Below are 14,837 nucleotides of genomic sequence, written 5' to 3'. Positions count from 1 at the left end.
GTATTTTAACTGGCCCTTCAGTAAGTTAACATTTCTCAGAAAGGTCTCCTTTCTGCCTTGTATTCTCCACCAATCCATTCAGACTGACTGACATCTACATCCTCGTCTGTTGTACAAACTTGGTTTTCTTTAATACCCCGTCTCTTTCAGAAAATAAGTGAACGTGACTTTTGTTAACTTCAGCCTCCACCTTTGCCGTCAGAACAAGCTACTATTGTATTTCTACTGTTTGCAGTTTCTACATTTCATCAGCCATTGCTATTTTCATGGAGCTGGGGCCTTATGCATGCTTGATGTCTCTGCTCTGGACCGCTTTTCACTGGGGGGGGGGGGCATTCCACCAGAGGGACAGAGAGAGAGACACCAGAACACCTAAACTTGTGACATCAGTGTCACAGTGTAGGTGTCAGGAGTATGGGGTGTTTTTGATTCAAGATTAACTTGACACTCATCTCAGGTGCATTTTGTGCATATTATGAATGATGCAAGTTCTTAGGCTCCATGCTGCATACCTGCCAGCCTTCCACAAGTACACTGTTGGCTGTCAGCATTTCCTCTTTCTTTCTTTCTCTTTATTATTTTTTATTTTTTTATTAGTGATTCAATAATGATTGACAAGATAGTGGGATAAGAGGGATATAGTTCCCACTACCAGGGTTCCATATCTCATCCCCTCTGTTGGAGGTTTCCCTATTCTTTCTCTGGGAGTATGAATCAAAGATCATTATGAAATGAAAAAGGTGGAAGGTCTGGATTCTGTAATTGCTTCTCTGCTGGACATGGGCATTGATGGGTTGATTCATACCCCCAGCCTGCTTCTATCTTTCCCTTCTTCTTCTAGTGTTTGCCTATCTTTCCCTAGTGGGGCAGGGCTCTGGGGTGGTGGAGTTTCAGGACACACTGGTGAGGTTGTCTACCCAGGAAAGCCAGGTTTACCTCATGGTAGCCTCTGTGACTTGGTGGCTGAAAATCACTAAGATATACAGTACAGCAATTTGTTTAATAATCAGGAACTGAAAGGTAAAAGTATAGCAGATGAAATTTGGGGTCTTCATGTTGGAAGGAGCTAGGAAGTTTATTTTAGGTATATTCCAAGGGGCTCATGACTTTACTAATTTTTGACTAAGTCCAACAGCTTATGTGGGCTAGGGGTATTGTCTGGGAAGATGGTGTCAGAGTTGAGTATAAGACTAGAAAGCTGGATCAAGGCAGAGAAAAACTCCCAAATATAGGGAAAGTATGTAAATGCCATTAACTGTGAATCCATTGATTTGACATGGGGCCCATGCATATTCATATCTAGCACATACTTAGTGTAACTTCTGCATCCCTGTCAATCTGAGCTCACAGTCCATGGTCACAGTGGAGAACATTCTAGGCTGCACTCATTTCAGGATCGGTCTTCCTCGAGTGGCAGAGTATGTTGACGCAGCCTTCTTTTGGAGCACTGTTGTTGAGGGCAAGGTTCTGTAGGGGCCCACAAGAGGGTTTCATGATACTGTTCCTGATGGAGATGACCAATGATGGTGGAGAGAGGGATCTATCTGTTAGAGGTCTAGGCCCATCCAAGGATTCCCTGACTAGGGCCCTGGATGATGGGTGGCCTGGTAGTGACCAGGTTGTCAAATTTTCTATGCCCTGTGATGCTTGTTTCTACTGTGGTATCTTTGGCCATGGTGACTTCTCCACCTGACAGTGTCTCTGCCCACCTCTCCATTATCACTCAAGCTTGACACACTAGTCTTTGTCTTTCCAGGCCTTGACTTAAGCCTGACCTCCTGCATAGCACTGTCTTCCCTCTCCTTTTGAGGACAGTGAGTTCTGCTCAGCTCCAGTCCCACCACCCCTCCAATCCCCAATTTTCTCTCTTTCCTCAGAGAGTTTTCCTGTGGGAAAGACCTTATATTCAGTTCTCTTAGATCCATTCATTGTTGCCCAAGGTCACGGGTGCACTTAATCTTCATAAATGTCCACAGATTAAGGAGGGTGGGGGTGGGGTGGCACAGCCAATAGGGCAAACATGTTAAAAGTCCCTGATCCCCACCTGCAGGGGGAAGAGCTTCACAAGTGATGAGGAAGGTCTGCAAGTGTCTCTGTCTCTCTCCTTCTTCCCTCTCAATTTCTCTTAGTCTCTATCCAAAAATAATAAAGCATAAAAAAGAAGAAAAAGTCCATGTATGAAGTTGTTTGTAACAGAGGAAGGTGAGAGGGTTCACCTGAGAGGGCCTGCTTAGCCTTGTGTCCGTCCCAGGTGTGAGGTCCCGTACACCACATGGAAGCACTGTGGTGCTGGAGAGCTTTGGTCTGGGATAGTGCTCTGTCTCCCTGTCTGTCTCTCTGTCTCTCTATATGTACACATCTGGGAAGTTGTCCCACGAGCAAACGCTATTCCATAGAGGGACAGAGCACCCAGCCCTCCTTAGCTCCCTGTCACTCGCCTTCACATTATTTATTTATTTTGGATAGAGACAGCTGGAGATGGGGAGGGGAGATAGAAAGTTCTTGGGCTTGAATGAGTTATTTTGTTACTGGGTAGTCAGAATTTGCATAACTCATTCAAGCCCAAGAACTAACTTTCTTGTTTTTAATATTTATTTATTGGATAGAATCAGCTAGAAATCAAGAGGGGAAGGGGTGATAAAAAGGGAGAAAGACAAAGAGATACCTGCAATACTGCTTCACTACTTGCAAAGCTTCCCCCTGGAGGTGGGGGCTGGGGGCTCAAACCCAGGTCCTTGTGCATTGTCACATGTGCTCAACCAGGTGCACCACCACCCAGTCCCAAACTTTCTATGGGATTTAAAGTAAAAAGATAAAATCTACCTTTCAGGGGTATAATAAATTAATTCCAAAATATATGGATTGCAGAGCCCATAGCTTTGTGACTTAGAGCACAAGATGCGTCTCTGTGTCTCTTACAGGAAGCCATCATCCTCAGCCCAGTGCAGGATGGGACAAAGAAACCTCAGATTGACAGCAACAAGAGCAACAACTACCGGGTGGTGAAGGAGGTGAGCAAATGCCCAGCATCTTTATAGACGGTCTTGTGCATGCATGTGACCTCACGTCACGCCTCATGCTATCACTGATCACACTGATGGCTTCTGTTCTCATTGAAGATCCTGATCAGGCTGAGCAAGCTGTGTGTGCAGAATAAGAAGTGTCGGAACCAGCACCAACGGCTGCTGAAGAACATGGGTGCCCACTCCGTGGTGCTGGACCTGCTGCAGATCCCATATGAGAAGGTGGGGCAGCGCTTGCTCCTCCCACTGCTCCTATTTCAGCCTGCTTTCCAGTGACAGAGGTTTTTTTCACTGGACTCTCGGAAAGCTTGTGGCCAGCCTGATGGTCCCTTGAGCACTTGTGCCCTACAGACACAGACACCATGGTGAACCAGGCCCCTGCTGTCCTCTCAGCTCCCTCCCACACTCCCTCCTGTCTGTAGAGTCCTCAGCTCTACCGCAGTCTCTCTCTCCACTTCACCAGTTGTTATCAGGCCCCCATCAAGCAGACTGTGATGCTGCACATCTCACTGCAGCTTTCTATTGAGGAACTCATTTCCAGACAGTGAGCTGGCTGTTCAGACACATGAGAGACAACGATGAGAGTTCAGAAACACCCCTGAGGCCTCTGAAAGAAAATTTCCTACTTTCCACTTAGGGGTGGGATATAGGGGACCGATCGACTGCTGGGTTATTGAAAAAGTCACGCCGCATTCTTTTGCACAGCAAAACACGGAGGGAAAAAAAAGTCACAACTTTGCCAACAACCCAGTTGTTTGATTTGCTCATTCTCATTTTTATATATAATGAAATGGGCCCATTAATGCCCTTACAGTGTTTGCTAAGTGATAGGTACATAACTGTAGGCTCCTGGGCTAGGGGGGAAAAGAAAAAGTTAAATTCACCCACTGGAAATGACTACTCAGAGCACGAGTCTACCTTCTGTGTCATAATGGGCACATGTAGTTGGTGTGCTGGTACACAGGAGAATTCAGAGATGTCAGTGAGGCCACTGCCTGAAAGAGGACTTCACTTTTTTTTATTTTATATTTTTATTTATTAAAAAGTATATACTGACAAAAACCATAGGGTAAGACTCCGCACAGTTCCCACCACCAGAACTCTGTATCCCCCCCTCCCCCATAATGTTCCTATTCTTTAACCCTCTGGGACTATGGACCCAGGATCATTGTGGGATGCAGAAGGTGGAAGGCTTGGCTTCTATAATTGCTTCCCCACTGAACATGGGCATTGGCAGGTCAATCCATACTCCCAGCCTATCTCTCTCTTTCCCTAGTGGGGGTGGGGTTCTGGAGAAGCGGGGCTCCAGGACACAAAAGAAGGATTTCACTTTTTTCATGAATTTTGAGACTTGTTTCTCAGAGATTTTTTTTGGGGGGGGAGGGCAGCATCCTCCCCCATTTTTAATGTATTTATGATTTAAAGTAGGTCACAAGATTGTAGGATTACACTGTGTAGTTCCCCACCACACCCACCACCAAAGTTCTGTGTCCCCACCCTCCTACCTCCCAAAAAGAACGACCAGAGTTTTTCACAAGTCTCTGAAGCATCTTGCTTGCTTCTGTGTTTTTTAAGCTCGTGTGTATCAGATCTCTAGATTCCGCAGATGAGTGAAACCATCCAGATTTGTCTTTCATCTCTTTCCTTATTTCAGTAAGCAGAACTGGGAGCACTGGACAGGACAGTGCGGGGGAGGACAAGGCCAGGTGGCACAGTACCTGGTCTTTAAGGAGCTGGTGACACGTTTGCCCTCCAGGGCTTGTTCCCCCTCTCCCCCTCTCACACACTCCTTTGGAACTTACAGAACGACGAAAAGATGAATGAAGTCATGAATCTGGCGCACACATTTCTGCAGAATTTCTGTCGGGGGAATCCCCAGAACCAAGTCCTCCTCCACAAGCACCTGAACTTGTTCCTAACTCCAGGGGTGAGTATTTAAGGGACTTGCAGGACTTACCATGCAGTGGCCATCAAGTTTGTCATGCTGGCCTTGGCAAGGACAGTGCCACGAATCCCATCACTTCCTCCTTCCTTTGTGGGCCCTCTCCATGTCCATGAACAGCTCTCCTGTCCATTAAGGAAACAGCAAGAGAAACACTACTTGGCACTGACCTGCAGGTGGTGACTTCATTCTTGTGTGTCTGCTTCCACATAAGGACAGAGAGGTGGCAACTCTGTATTATGTGTAGCTGTGGAGATAAGGGAAAATACAACAGGCAATTATAGATGATTAGCCTCCAGAATTCTGTGCCCAGGATGTTGACATCAGTGCCCACAGCTCCTTGTTCCAGATGTGGATTGTAGCAGTGCCCACTGAGACTGGCATAATTAAATAATGCGGTGTAACCTGGGCCAGTTATTTTTGGCTGAGACACAGTGCATCTGGTAGAGCACTCACCTTACCATGTGTGAGCACCAGCACCACATTGAGTGCCATGGCCCCAGACACTCTGTGGATAGCAGAGCTGCACTGTGGTATCTCTGTCTGGGAAAAAAGAAAGAAATGTTGGCAAGGGTATAGTGCACAAGGCCTGATAATGCAAAAAAAATTTTTTTTCAAATGTGTGTAAACATAATTTTTTCATTGTTTTTTGAATAGAGAGAAAAACTGAGATGGAAGGGGAGGAAATAGTGGAGTAGGAAGAGAGACCTGCAGCCCTGCTTCACCTTGTGTGAAGCTTCCTTCCTGCAGGTGGGGGCTAAGGCTTGAACCCAGGTCCTTGCATACTGTAATATATGTTGACACCCATCCCCCCTTCTAATCTTAATAATCAGCTTAGAGTGCTACCCCAAATGATTGCATTTGCATCAGATTTATTCTCTTAAAAAAAAAACAAACACAATAACGTTGATGTAAAAGCAATCTTCCTTTGTGAGCTCAGTTTCCATTTATACTGATTATCTCTCATCACATGCTGCAGACAACTTGGGCAGAAAAAACTCACTTTGTTTTTGCATGAGCTAGGACACCAGCACTGCAGGGTGGTGAGTCAGAGTCTCCTAGGACAGGAAGGGGGTATGGGGACAGGGATTCTGAGCCCTCACGTCAGGAAGGGGGTGCACACGGGCTGACGGCCCCTCTCCTCAGCTCCTGGAGGCAGAGACTATGCGGCACATCTTCATGAACAACTTCCACCTGTGCAACGAGATCAGCGAGCGCGTGGTGCAGCACCTGGTGCACTGCATTGAGACGCACGGCCGCCATGTTGAGTACCTGCGCTTCCTGCAGACCATTGTCAAGGCCGACGGCAAGTACGTGAAGAAGTGCCAGGACATGGTTATGACCGAGGTGGGTGCCACCTGGCCCAGCCGGGGCTTGGGAAGGGCCTGAATCACAGCTGCAGACACACGGGGGGTGTCTGCCTTGTTTAACTGTGGGCTGCAAAGCATAAACTGATTTTGTGATAGTCCTGGTGTTTCCTTTTATTCATTTATTTTGAATGGAGACAGAAATTGAGAGAGAGAGAGATACAGAGAGAAAAACAGAGAAAAAACAGAGCACTGTTCAGCTCTTGCTTATGTTGTTGCTGGGAACTGACCCTGGGACCTCAGAGCCTTAAGCATGAAAGTCTTTTGCAGGACCATTATGCTGTCTCCCTAGCCCTATCCAGTGCCTTTCTAACTCTGTTTCTGAGACACAGAAAGGTGAATGTTCTTAGCAACTACTTGCTAGAGGGCTTTGAAGGGATACTCATTAATTTAAAAAGTTACTAGTAACTTATTGCACGTGGAAATGCCTACATGGAGTAAGTTAAAACTCAAAGAGTGAATGAATTGCTTCCTTGACTTTGCTCTTTTCCATTTGGGTATTTGAGATTTGTGCAGTGAATAAGCTATTCATCAGGAACCAAGGGCTGGGGGTGGGGTGGACGGTGAACTGCTGCTCTGTGAGCACACTGTGGGTTCAGGCAGCTTCCCGCCTTGACCCCCAGTTGGTTATGCTGGTGTCACAGTCATGCCAGACCAAAGGTATAGAGCTGTGTGCCTTCAGATTTGTAATCAAGGTGATTTCTATATTGATATAACATGAGTTCTTTTATCACCTTGAAATCTTCTAATTATTTAACCTAAAGCTCCATAAATTGAAGTGTGCATTGTTGCTATTCATTGGCTCAGGGAACTCTCTCAGTTGGCAGAATTAGCCTTTTTCTCATTTACAGTTCTTCACTGGCAAGGAATGTGGGAACTGATTTGATAGTATTTTTCCCAAAGAGAGATTTAATGGGAAAAGATAAAGCATTTATTTCAGTTCTATGAGGTAATTCTGTGGGAAAAGAAGTATTAGTAATAGTATGTAAATAATACATTTTAGACACAGGTACATTCTCTTTCAATAAAACTTTAAAAATATGCCAGTACTGACTTAACAATATAAGTACATCATCAACTTTCATAATATGAAGGGAAATTATGTAAATACCTTATGATGGGGTTAGAAAATTGGTACTTATAATAAACAAGACATTTTGGAATTTGAACAGAAAGTTACCATTCATTGGAATTCTCCGAAAAATTCCATGAATAATATAGAGTGGGGAGTTTATATCCTCTAGGTCCATACTTTTACTACTGTTTTTTTCTAAATAAAATTTTATTTTGCTCTCTGCCATCTCTGCCTCTATCTCCATTCTCTAGAGATGCGCAGGAGACTTGGGTTTTTTGGATTTTGTTGCGTTCTCTTTGGCTCAATACCCTTGCTTACTTAGCCACTAAGTGGAGGTGCTATAGTGTGAATTAAGAGACCTTGACCTGGAAGGTTTCTCATCCTTTGGTAATGGAGGTTCCCACTTGGAGGTGAGAAAATGGCCTGGATCCTACAGGTTCCATTTTGGTGGGTTACACTGGCAAATGCTGCCTTATGTTCAGTGTTTTATGATTCTTGACTCCACGCCTCTGCTACCCTCACACACCCAGCTGGTTTTGACATTGATGCTGCACGTGTCTTAGACCCCTCCTACTAGGAGTCCTGCCTTGGTGGAGTCCCTCTCTGCCATGGTATCAGAGTTTTGTTTTGTTTTTTCCTTCAGTATATGTATGTATGTATGTATATATGTAGCTGCAGACCTGCTCTACTGTGAAGCTTCTCCCCTGCAGGTGGGGAGCAGGGACGTGAACCCACTTCACATGCGCCCAAGTGCGCCACAGTCCAGCCCCGTTACTGATGCTTTTATAAGGAGCAGGATGTGTCCCCGGTTAGACCAGGCCTTTGGCAGTGACTGATGGTTTGGTTCTGGCTGGCTGGCTATGTGGACTCTCTGTCTCTCTCTCCCGTCATTTCAGCTCATCAACGGGGGTGAAGACGTGCTAATCTTCTATAATGACCGAGCGTCCTTCCCCATCCTGCTGCACATGATGTGCTCTGAGCGGGACCGTGGGGATGAGAGCGGCCCCCTGGCCTACCATATCACGCTGGTGGAGCTGCTGGCCGCCTGCACCGAGGGCAAGAATGTCTACACTGAGATCAAGTGCAACTCTCTCCTGCCCCTGGATGACATTGTCAGGGTGGTGACTCACGACGACTGTATCCCTGAGGTGAGCCAAGCCGGTGGTGGCCAGGACTTTGTGCCAGCTGGTCACAGCAGCACTGCCCATGGTCCTCAGGGTGGCAGCTGTGAGGAAGGAGCCCCTGTGCTATGCAATTAGGCAAACAGAAAGAGTGTGGAAAGCTGATGTGTATTCATTTACTTTGGATAGAGACAGAGAAATTGAGGGGAGAGGGAGAGAGAGACCTGCAGCTCTGTTTCACCACTTGTGAAGAGCAGGGTCTTGAACCTGGATCCCCGTGCATGGTGGCATGTGAGCTCTATATGTCCCTGCCCAGCCCCTACATTTAGGAAATTTAGAGTGTAGAAAGGGGGCCAGATTAAGGGCACCTGTTACTACATGCAAGCATCTGGGCTTGAGTCCCCATTTCCCACCTGCAGGGAGGAACACGTTACAAGCAGTGAAGTAGATCTGCAAAAATGACTCTCTCTCTTTCTCTCTCTTCATTCTCCCTCTCTCCCTCTCTCTCTCCCCCTCCTCTGAATTTGTCTGTCCTATCCAATAAAATAATAGAAAGAAAAGAAGAATAAAAATGACTGCTGGGGGTAGTGGATTCATAGTGTTGGCACCAAGCCCTAGTAATAACTCTGGTACCAGAACAGAGAAAAAAAAAAGTGTAGAAAACTTACATTTATTTATTTAGGATAGAGAAATAAAGAAATTGAAAGAGTAAGGGGAGATAGACACCTACAGCACTGTTTCACCACTTTTCCCCCTTTTCCCCAGTCTCCTGCAGGGTGGGGGCAGGGGGGGTGAACCTAGGTCCTTGCACACTATGATGTGTGTGCTGTACTGGGTGAACCTATCCCAGGAAGCTTACTTTTTTTAGGTTGTTAACTTTTGTCACCAGGGCTCTTTGTACCTGCATGATTCTTCTGTTCCTGAGGGACTTCCTTCTTTCTTCTCTTTTTATTCTTTTCCCCCTGCTGTCAATCAGAGAAAGACAGTGAGGGAGAAGAGACAGAGAGGGAAGGAGAAACATCATAGCATTGCTCAACTGCTCATGGTGCCAGGGCCTTGAACCTGGGATCTTGCACATGATTAAGTGTGCACTCTACTGGGTGAGCTATTTCCTGATTCCTAATATGTGAGTCATTTATTATTTTAGTTAGTTAGTTGCTTATTTATTTTTACCAGAGCACTGTTCAGCTGTAGTTTATGACAGTGCTGGGAATTGAATCTGGGAGCTCAGAGCCTCAGGCATGGAAGTCATTTTACATTACTGTCTCCCCCAGCACTATTTATTTACTTATTACCAGAGCTCTGCTCAATTCTGGCTGCTGGTGGTATTGGGAATTGAACCAGGGATCTTATAATCCTCAGGCATGAACCCCTTCTGCCTCGTGGTTATGCTATCTCCCCAGCCCAGAGATAAACCATTTCTTTTTTAAAAATTTTATTTATTTATTTTATTTTTATTATTATTTTGCCTCCAAGGTTATTGCTGGGGTTTGGTGCCTACACTACGAATCCACTGTTCCTAGTGGCTATTTTTTCCCTTTTGTTGCCCTTGTTGTTGTTATTATTGTTGGTGTTATTGCTGTTGTTGTTGGATAGGACAAAGGAGAAATCAAGAGAGGACAGGAAGATGGGGAGAGAAAGATAGACACCTGTGACTTGCTTCAACGCCTGTGAAGTGACCCCCCTCCACCTGCAGGCAGGGAGCGGGGGGCTCAAACTGGGATCCTTACGCCAGTCCTTGTACTTTGCGCCAAGTGTGCTTAACCTGCTGTGCTACCACCTGGCCCCCAAGATAAACCATTTCTAAGCCTGGCTGGCCAGCCACTGTTGGTTTCCTGGCAGTACCACACAGGTCTGCTGATGTCGGGACTGAAGCTTGCCTTGCTGCCTAGCATGTCCTTACATTTGACACAAGCTTCATGACTACCTGCCCATCAGTGATGAGAGACTAGCACCATGCTAGCACCAGGGCAGGACTGGGATTCTGTAGGCTTTGGGGGGTAGGTGTAGTCCTGAAGGTATGGGCACCCCTTTTGTCTGTAGTCATTCATGTTCTTTTGCTCTGGGTCCTTGAGGAGCTCTGATGAGAGGAGCACGACCCATCGAATCTGGTTGTCTGTTGACAGGATTAAGAGACTTGAGGAATGTTCATTGCCAGCAGCCCTCACTTCTCCAGTGGTGGTATATTGTCACAGGCTTCCCGAAAGTGTGACACACTACATATGATACCAGCCCTACCATCACTGAGGCTAGGGGAGTCTTGTTAGTGGAGGGGGCAGTGGGCTGTTTTCTGGGCAGACACGAAAGTCCTGTGATCTACTAGGGATAGCTCAGAGTTCATGGGCATTTGCAGCTAAACAATGAAGAAACCGTTTCTTGCGTTTGAACCCTGTACAGGTTAAGATTGCTTATGTGAACTTCGTGAATCACTGTTACGTCGACACTGAAGTTGAGATGAAAGAAATCTACACAAGCAACCACATTTGGAAGCTATTTGAGAACTTCTTGGTGGACATGGCACGGGTGAGTTATACTCTAGCCGTTGTATCTATTTCTCTATAGCAGATAGGGACATTGAGATGTATTCTGGTGATACAGTATCACCATCCTGATGGAAATCTGCAGTTGATCCCCTTACCTTACCTTCTGATCTAGCCCATTACTTTCACAAGTGCATCTCCCCTGGTGATGAGTGAGGTCAAACATTAATGTACAGAGGGTCCCCAGCATGGCCTGTACCAGTGGCTGAAGTGTCTACCCTCACGTGAGAAGAGCAGCGTTGGCCTGTGAGGCCATGGAATTGCAGTGGGTTCTGTGGGCTGGTGAGAGGAGACATTTGGCTGAGAGCCTTTTTTAATCACTCTTGACACAAATGCTGTCAGTGAGCGGAGCTGAGAGACTGCCAGAGCCGTTTGCTGTGGTTTTTGGACTGATGCATTCCAGCCTCTTGAGCCTTTGCTTTGCCTTCTCTTCGGCCCCTTCAGCTGTCTTGGGAGCTGAGTTCCATTAGCTGAACCAGCTGCTATCTCACGCAGGTCCAGATTTGCTCCTTTCCCTGAGTCCATTTCCTTGTCTTTGACTTCTGGGGATGTGGGAAGAGGGCATGTGAAGCTGCTGGCAGTTTCTGGACACTGTACAGCATCTTTTTTTTTTTTTTTTTTTAAAGAACTCATTTTCTTTTTTCTTTTAATGCTTTATTTTTAATGATATAGAGAGGAAGTGCCCCCCCCTCCCCAAACTCTGCTTGGCTCTAGCTAATGGTGGTGGTAGGGATTGAACCTGGGGCCTCAGAGCCTCAGGCATAGGGGTCTTTTTTCAGAACCATCATGCTATCTCCTCAGCCCTGCAGCAGGTATCTTTCTTGGTTCCATCCATATGGAATAAAGGCAGGAAGGAGTCTTGTCATGGGAGAGCATCTAGCTTTAGTTTGCACATTTACTTAACCCCCTTTTGGTTTTGGACTTTGGGACTTTTTTTGTGGTCATTAGGGTTATTGCCAGGACTCAGTGCCTGTACAATGAATCTACTGTTCCCGTTGGCCATTCCCCCTCCCCCACCCCATCCCATATGTAATAGGACAGAGAAATTGAGAGGGAAGGAAGAGATAGAGAGAGAAAGAGAAAGAGAAACACCTGCAACACTTGCTTCACCGCTTGTGAAACTTAGCACTTAGCCCTCGGCATGTGGGAAGCAGGGGCTTAAACCCAGGTCCTTGTGCATGGCGACATGTACACTTAACCAAGTGTGCCACCACCCAGCCCCCTCTCCTTTATTTTTGTAGACTGAATGATCAGAATGCCTATAATCTATGGCCTAGGAGGTACATGGCAGTAGTACTGCCCCAGAATTGTCCTAGTTCAAACCCCAGACCCCCCATATGCCTGAGCTGAGCAGTGCTCTGATGTCTCTCTCCCTCTCCCTCCCCGCTCCCCGTCCATCCCCCCTCCCTCCTTCCCTTCCTTCCAGGGCTTGGCACAAACCCACATTGTGTGCATGACAGAGCAGGCCCCCTGTCTGAGGTGGCCACATTGCCAGCCCTTTGACTGTACTTTTCTCTTGTGAATATGGATGGTCCCAGCCACACCATCAGTCTCCAGGCTCCGTGATGGGCCACAGTCCTTCCCCTGCCAGCTGGCTGGCTAGTGGGATGAGATGAGGCCAGGTGCTCAGAGGCTCACGGGACATGGCCTCCTGCCATTCCCACCCACTCACAGAGTCCTTTTCCCACTGTCTCTCCAGCCACTCTCTCCTCCCACACAGCTTGCCAGGTGGATGGGCTTGAGGGGAAAGAGAGCAGGTGTCTGTGTCTGGAAGCACACTTTCCAAGGTCTTCAGTTCCACAGGACTGAGGAAGTTTTTCTTTATAGTTCGATTCTCCATTCTTCTTGACTTGCCAAAGTAAAATGGGGCATTGCCAGTGTCTCATTTTGCAGGGTTTCCTTGAGATGACCTTATGGCATTGCCAGCAAGTGAGGAAGTGTCATCTGTAAACCTCTTCCTGTGTGTACCCCACTTCTATCCCTCACTCCCCCGAGACGTTCCCATCACCTTTGCCCTCATCTAGGGTTCTGCAGTCCCTTATGGTCTCCCCTCCATCCATCAGTTCTCTGTACCATAGCCAGCTGATTACAGGAATGCTGGCCCAGGGTTCTCTGGGGCTCCTCCTGGAGTAACCGCCCTCATGACTTGGCCGCTGTCCCATATATTCCCACCTCCCATGTCCCTCTGTTCTCTCGCCAACTCTCTGCTCCCTGTGTGGATACTGTGCCCAGCCCCCTCTCTGCTCCTTTGCATCTGTGTGGGACTTTCACCCCAGCTGTGTTTCTGAAGGCTGGGCTCTCCTCCCTCAAGTCCTGCTAGAAGGTATGGGAGCAGGCCATCACTAATCACCCCGGGGTGGAGGAGCGGCCATTCCTCTGCCTTCTTCCCAGAACACACCCCACCCACACTCTTGTCTGTTTCTGCTAAAGCCAACCAAAGGAGGACTCTTGCCTGCCAGGTTAATCTCTGCAAGCCTCACCTTAGCCCACTGTCTCACACATGGCAGATACTCAGCAAGGATTTGGAGAATAAGGAAATATTGTCTGAGGGGCCAGGTGGTAATATACTTGGCCGAGCATACATGCCACCATGTGCAAGGGCTCATGGGTTTGAGCCCCTGCTCCCCACCTATAGGGGCCATGCTTCATGAGTGGGGGAGCAGGTCTACAGGTGTCTGTCACTCTTCCTTTCTATCCTTCTTCGCCTTTCAAATTCTCTCTGTCCTATCCAATGAAATAGAAAAGAGGGGGGAGGGGAGGTGGCAGGAGTGGCCTCCAGGAGTGGTAGGTTTGTAGTGCTGGCACTGAGCTCCAGTGACAACCCCAATATCATTAAAAATAAAAAAGAAAAAACATTGAGTTAAAAAAATATTTCAGAAGTGATTGGAAAACAAAGCAAGTGTGGTCTTAGCATAAAATGAAATATGCACAGCAACAGAGAAAAATCAATAGCCAGAGTAGTTTTTTACATATACAAGGTACTAGTATGTAATAAAGGTACCTCACCCTTTAGTAGGGAAAGGCTTGGCTATTTTCAGGGATCTACACACCTTTTCTGTACAGACCCACTGGATCAACTATTATAAAAACAACTGCTAGAAGGGAGGTACCACAGGCAACGTGGAGAGAGGAGGTTCTGTTGGAGCTTGACCCAGGACTCTCCTGGATGACTCAATGAATAATACTGCCTCAGTAAGATAGTTAATGATTTTGCTGTATTATCTTGACTGATAGACCCACAAAACATTTTAGACATGGGCTCTGAACTACATCCAGTTGATGTTTAAGGACAATGGGCATTTAAGGTGAAATGAAGTCAGCTGCTAATTTCATTTCCTCTAACAGCATAAATTGCAATGGATTTCAGAGGTCATTGAAATGATAGAGATGGATGGTTGTCTAGGTGGTTAGTTGTCTTTAGATGAGAATGGTGTTTAGAAACTTAGAAGCAATGAAGTTAGCAAAGGAAAGGAATAGACATTTCCCTGGTAGACAGTCTAAAGCCTAAGTGTGAGGGACACCATGAATATTAAAATACCAAATTAGTGCAAAGTTAACATACACTAAACTAACCAACAGCCTTTACATAAAGAATATGTGTGTGTGTGTGTGTGTGTGTGTGTATTTTACTATATCTAGAGAGCTAGAAAAGAAAAGCAGTAATCATCTAGTAATAGAATGGGCAAAAATTAGACATTCATGACTGACAGTAAAGAAAATACAAGTAACTCCCCTGAAAAAAATTAGTTACCTGTTAATATCTTAAAAA

At 46.4% G+C, this 14,837-nt stretch overlaps 1 protein-coding gene across 3 annotated transcripts in view; it reads left to right on the top strand.

The window, feature by feature from the left end:
• ITPR2 (inositol 1,4,5-trisphosphate receptor type 2) overlaps nt 1-14,837 on the top strand; it is a 380,387-nt gene that overhangs the window by 198,380 nt on the left and 167,170 nt on the right. For all 3 annotated transcript variants that reach the window (XM_007517924.3, XM_060194552.1, XM_060194551.1), the window contains 6 exons: nt 2,922-3,011; nt 3,120-3,245; nt 4,828-4,950; nt 6,112-6,312; nt 8,304-8,555; nt 10,926-11,051. In XM_007517924.3, coding sequence (XP_007517986.1) covers nt 2,922-3,011; nt 3,120-3,245; nt 4,828-4,950; nt 6,112-6,312; nt 8,304-8,555; nt 10,926-11,051 — 918 coding nt within the window. The remainder of the gene's footprint in view (nt 1-2,921; nt 3,012-3,119; nt 3,246-4,827; nt 4,951-6,111; nt 6,313-8,303; nt 8,556-10,925; nt 11,052-14,837) is intronic.

Source organism: Erinaceus europaeus, chromosome 7, assembly GCF_950295315.1.
Source record: "Erinaceus europaeus chromosome 7, mEriEur2.1, whole genome shotgun sequence".
NCBI lineage: Eukaryota > Metazoa > Chordata > Mammalia > Eulipotyphla > Erinaceidae > Erinaceus > Erinaceus europaeus.
The sequence above is the reverse complement of the archived record's forward strand: the minus strand, read 5'-3'. Positions and strand labels throughout refer to the sequence as shown.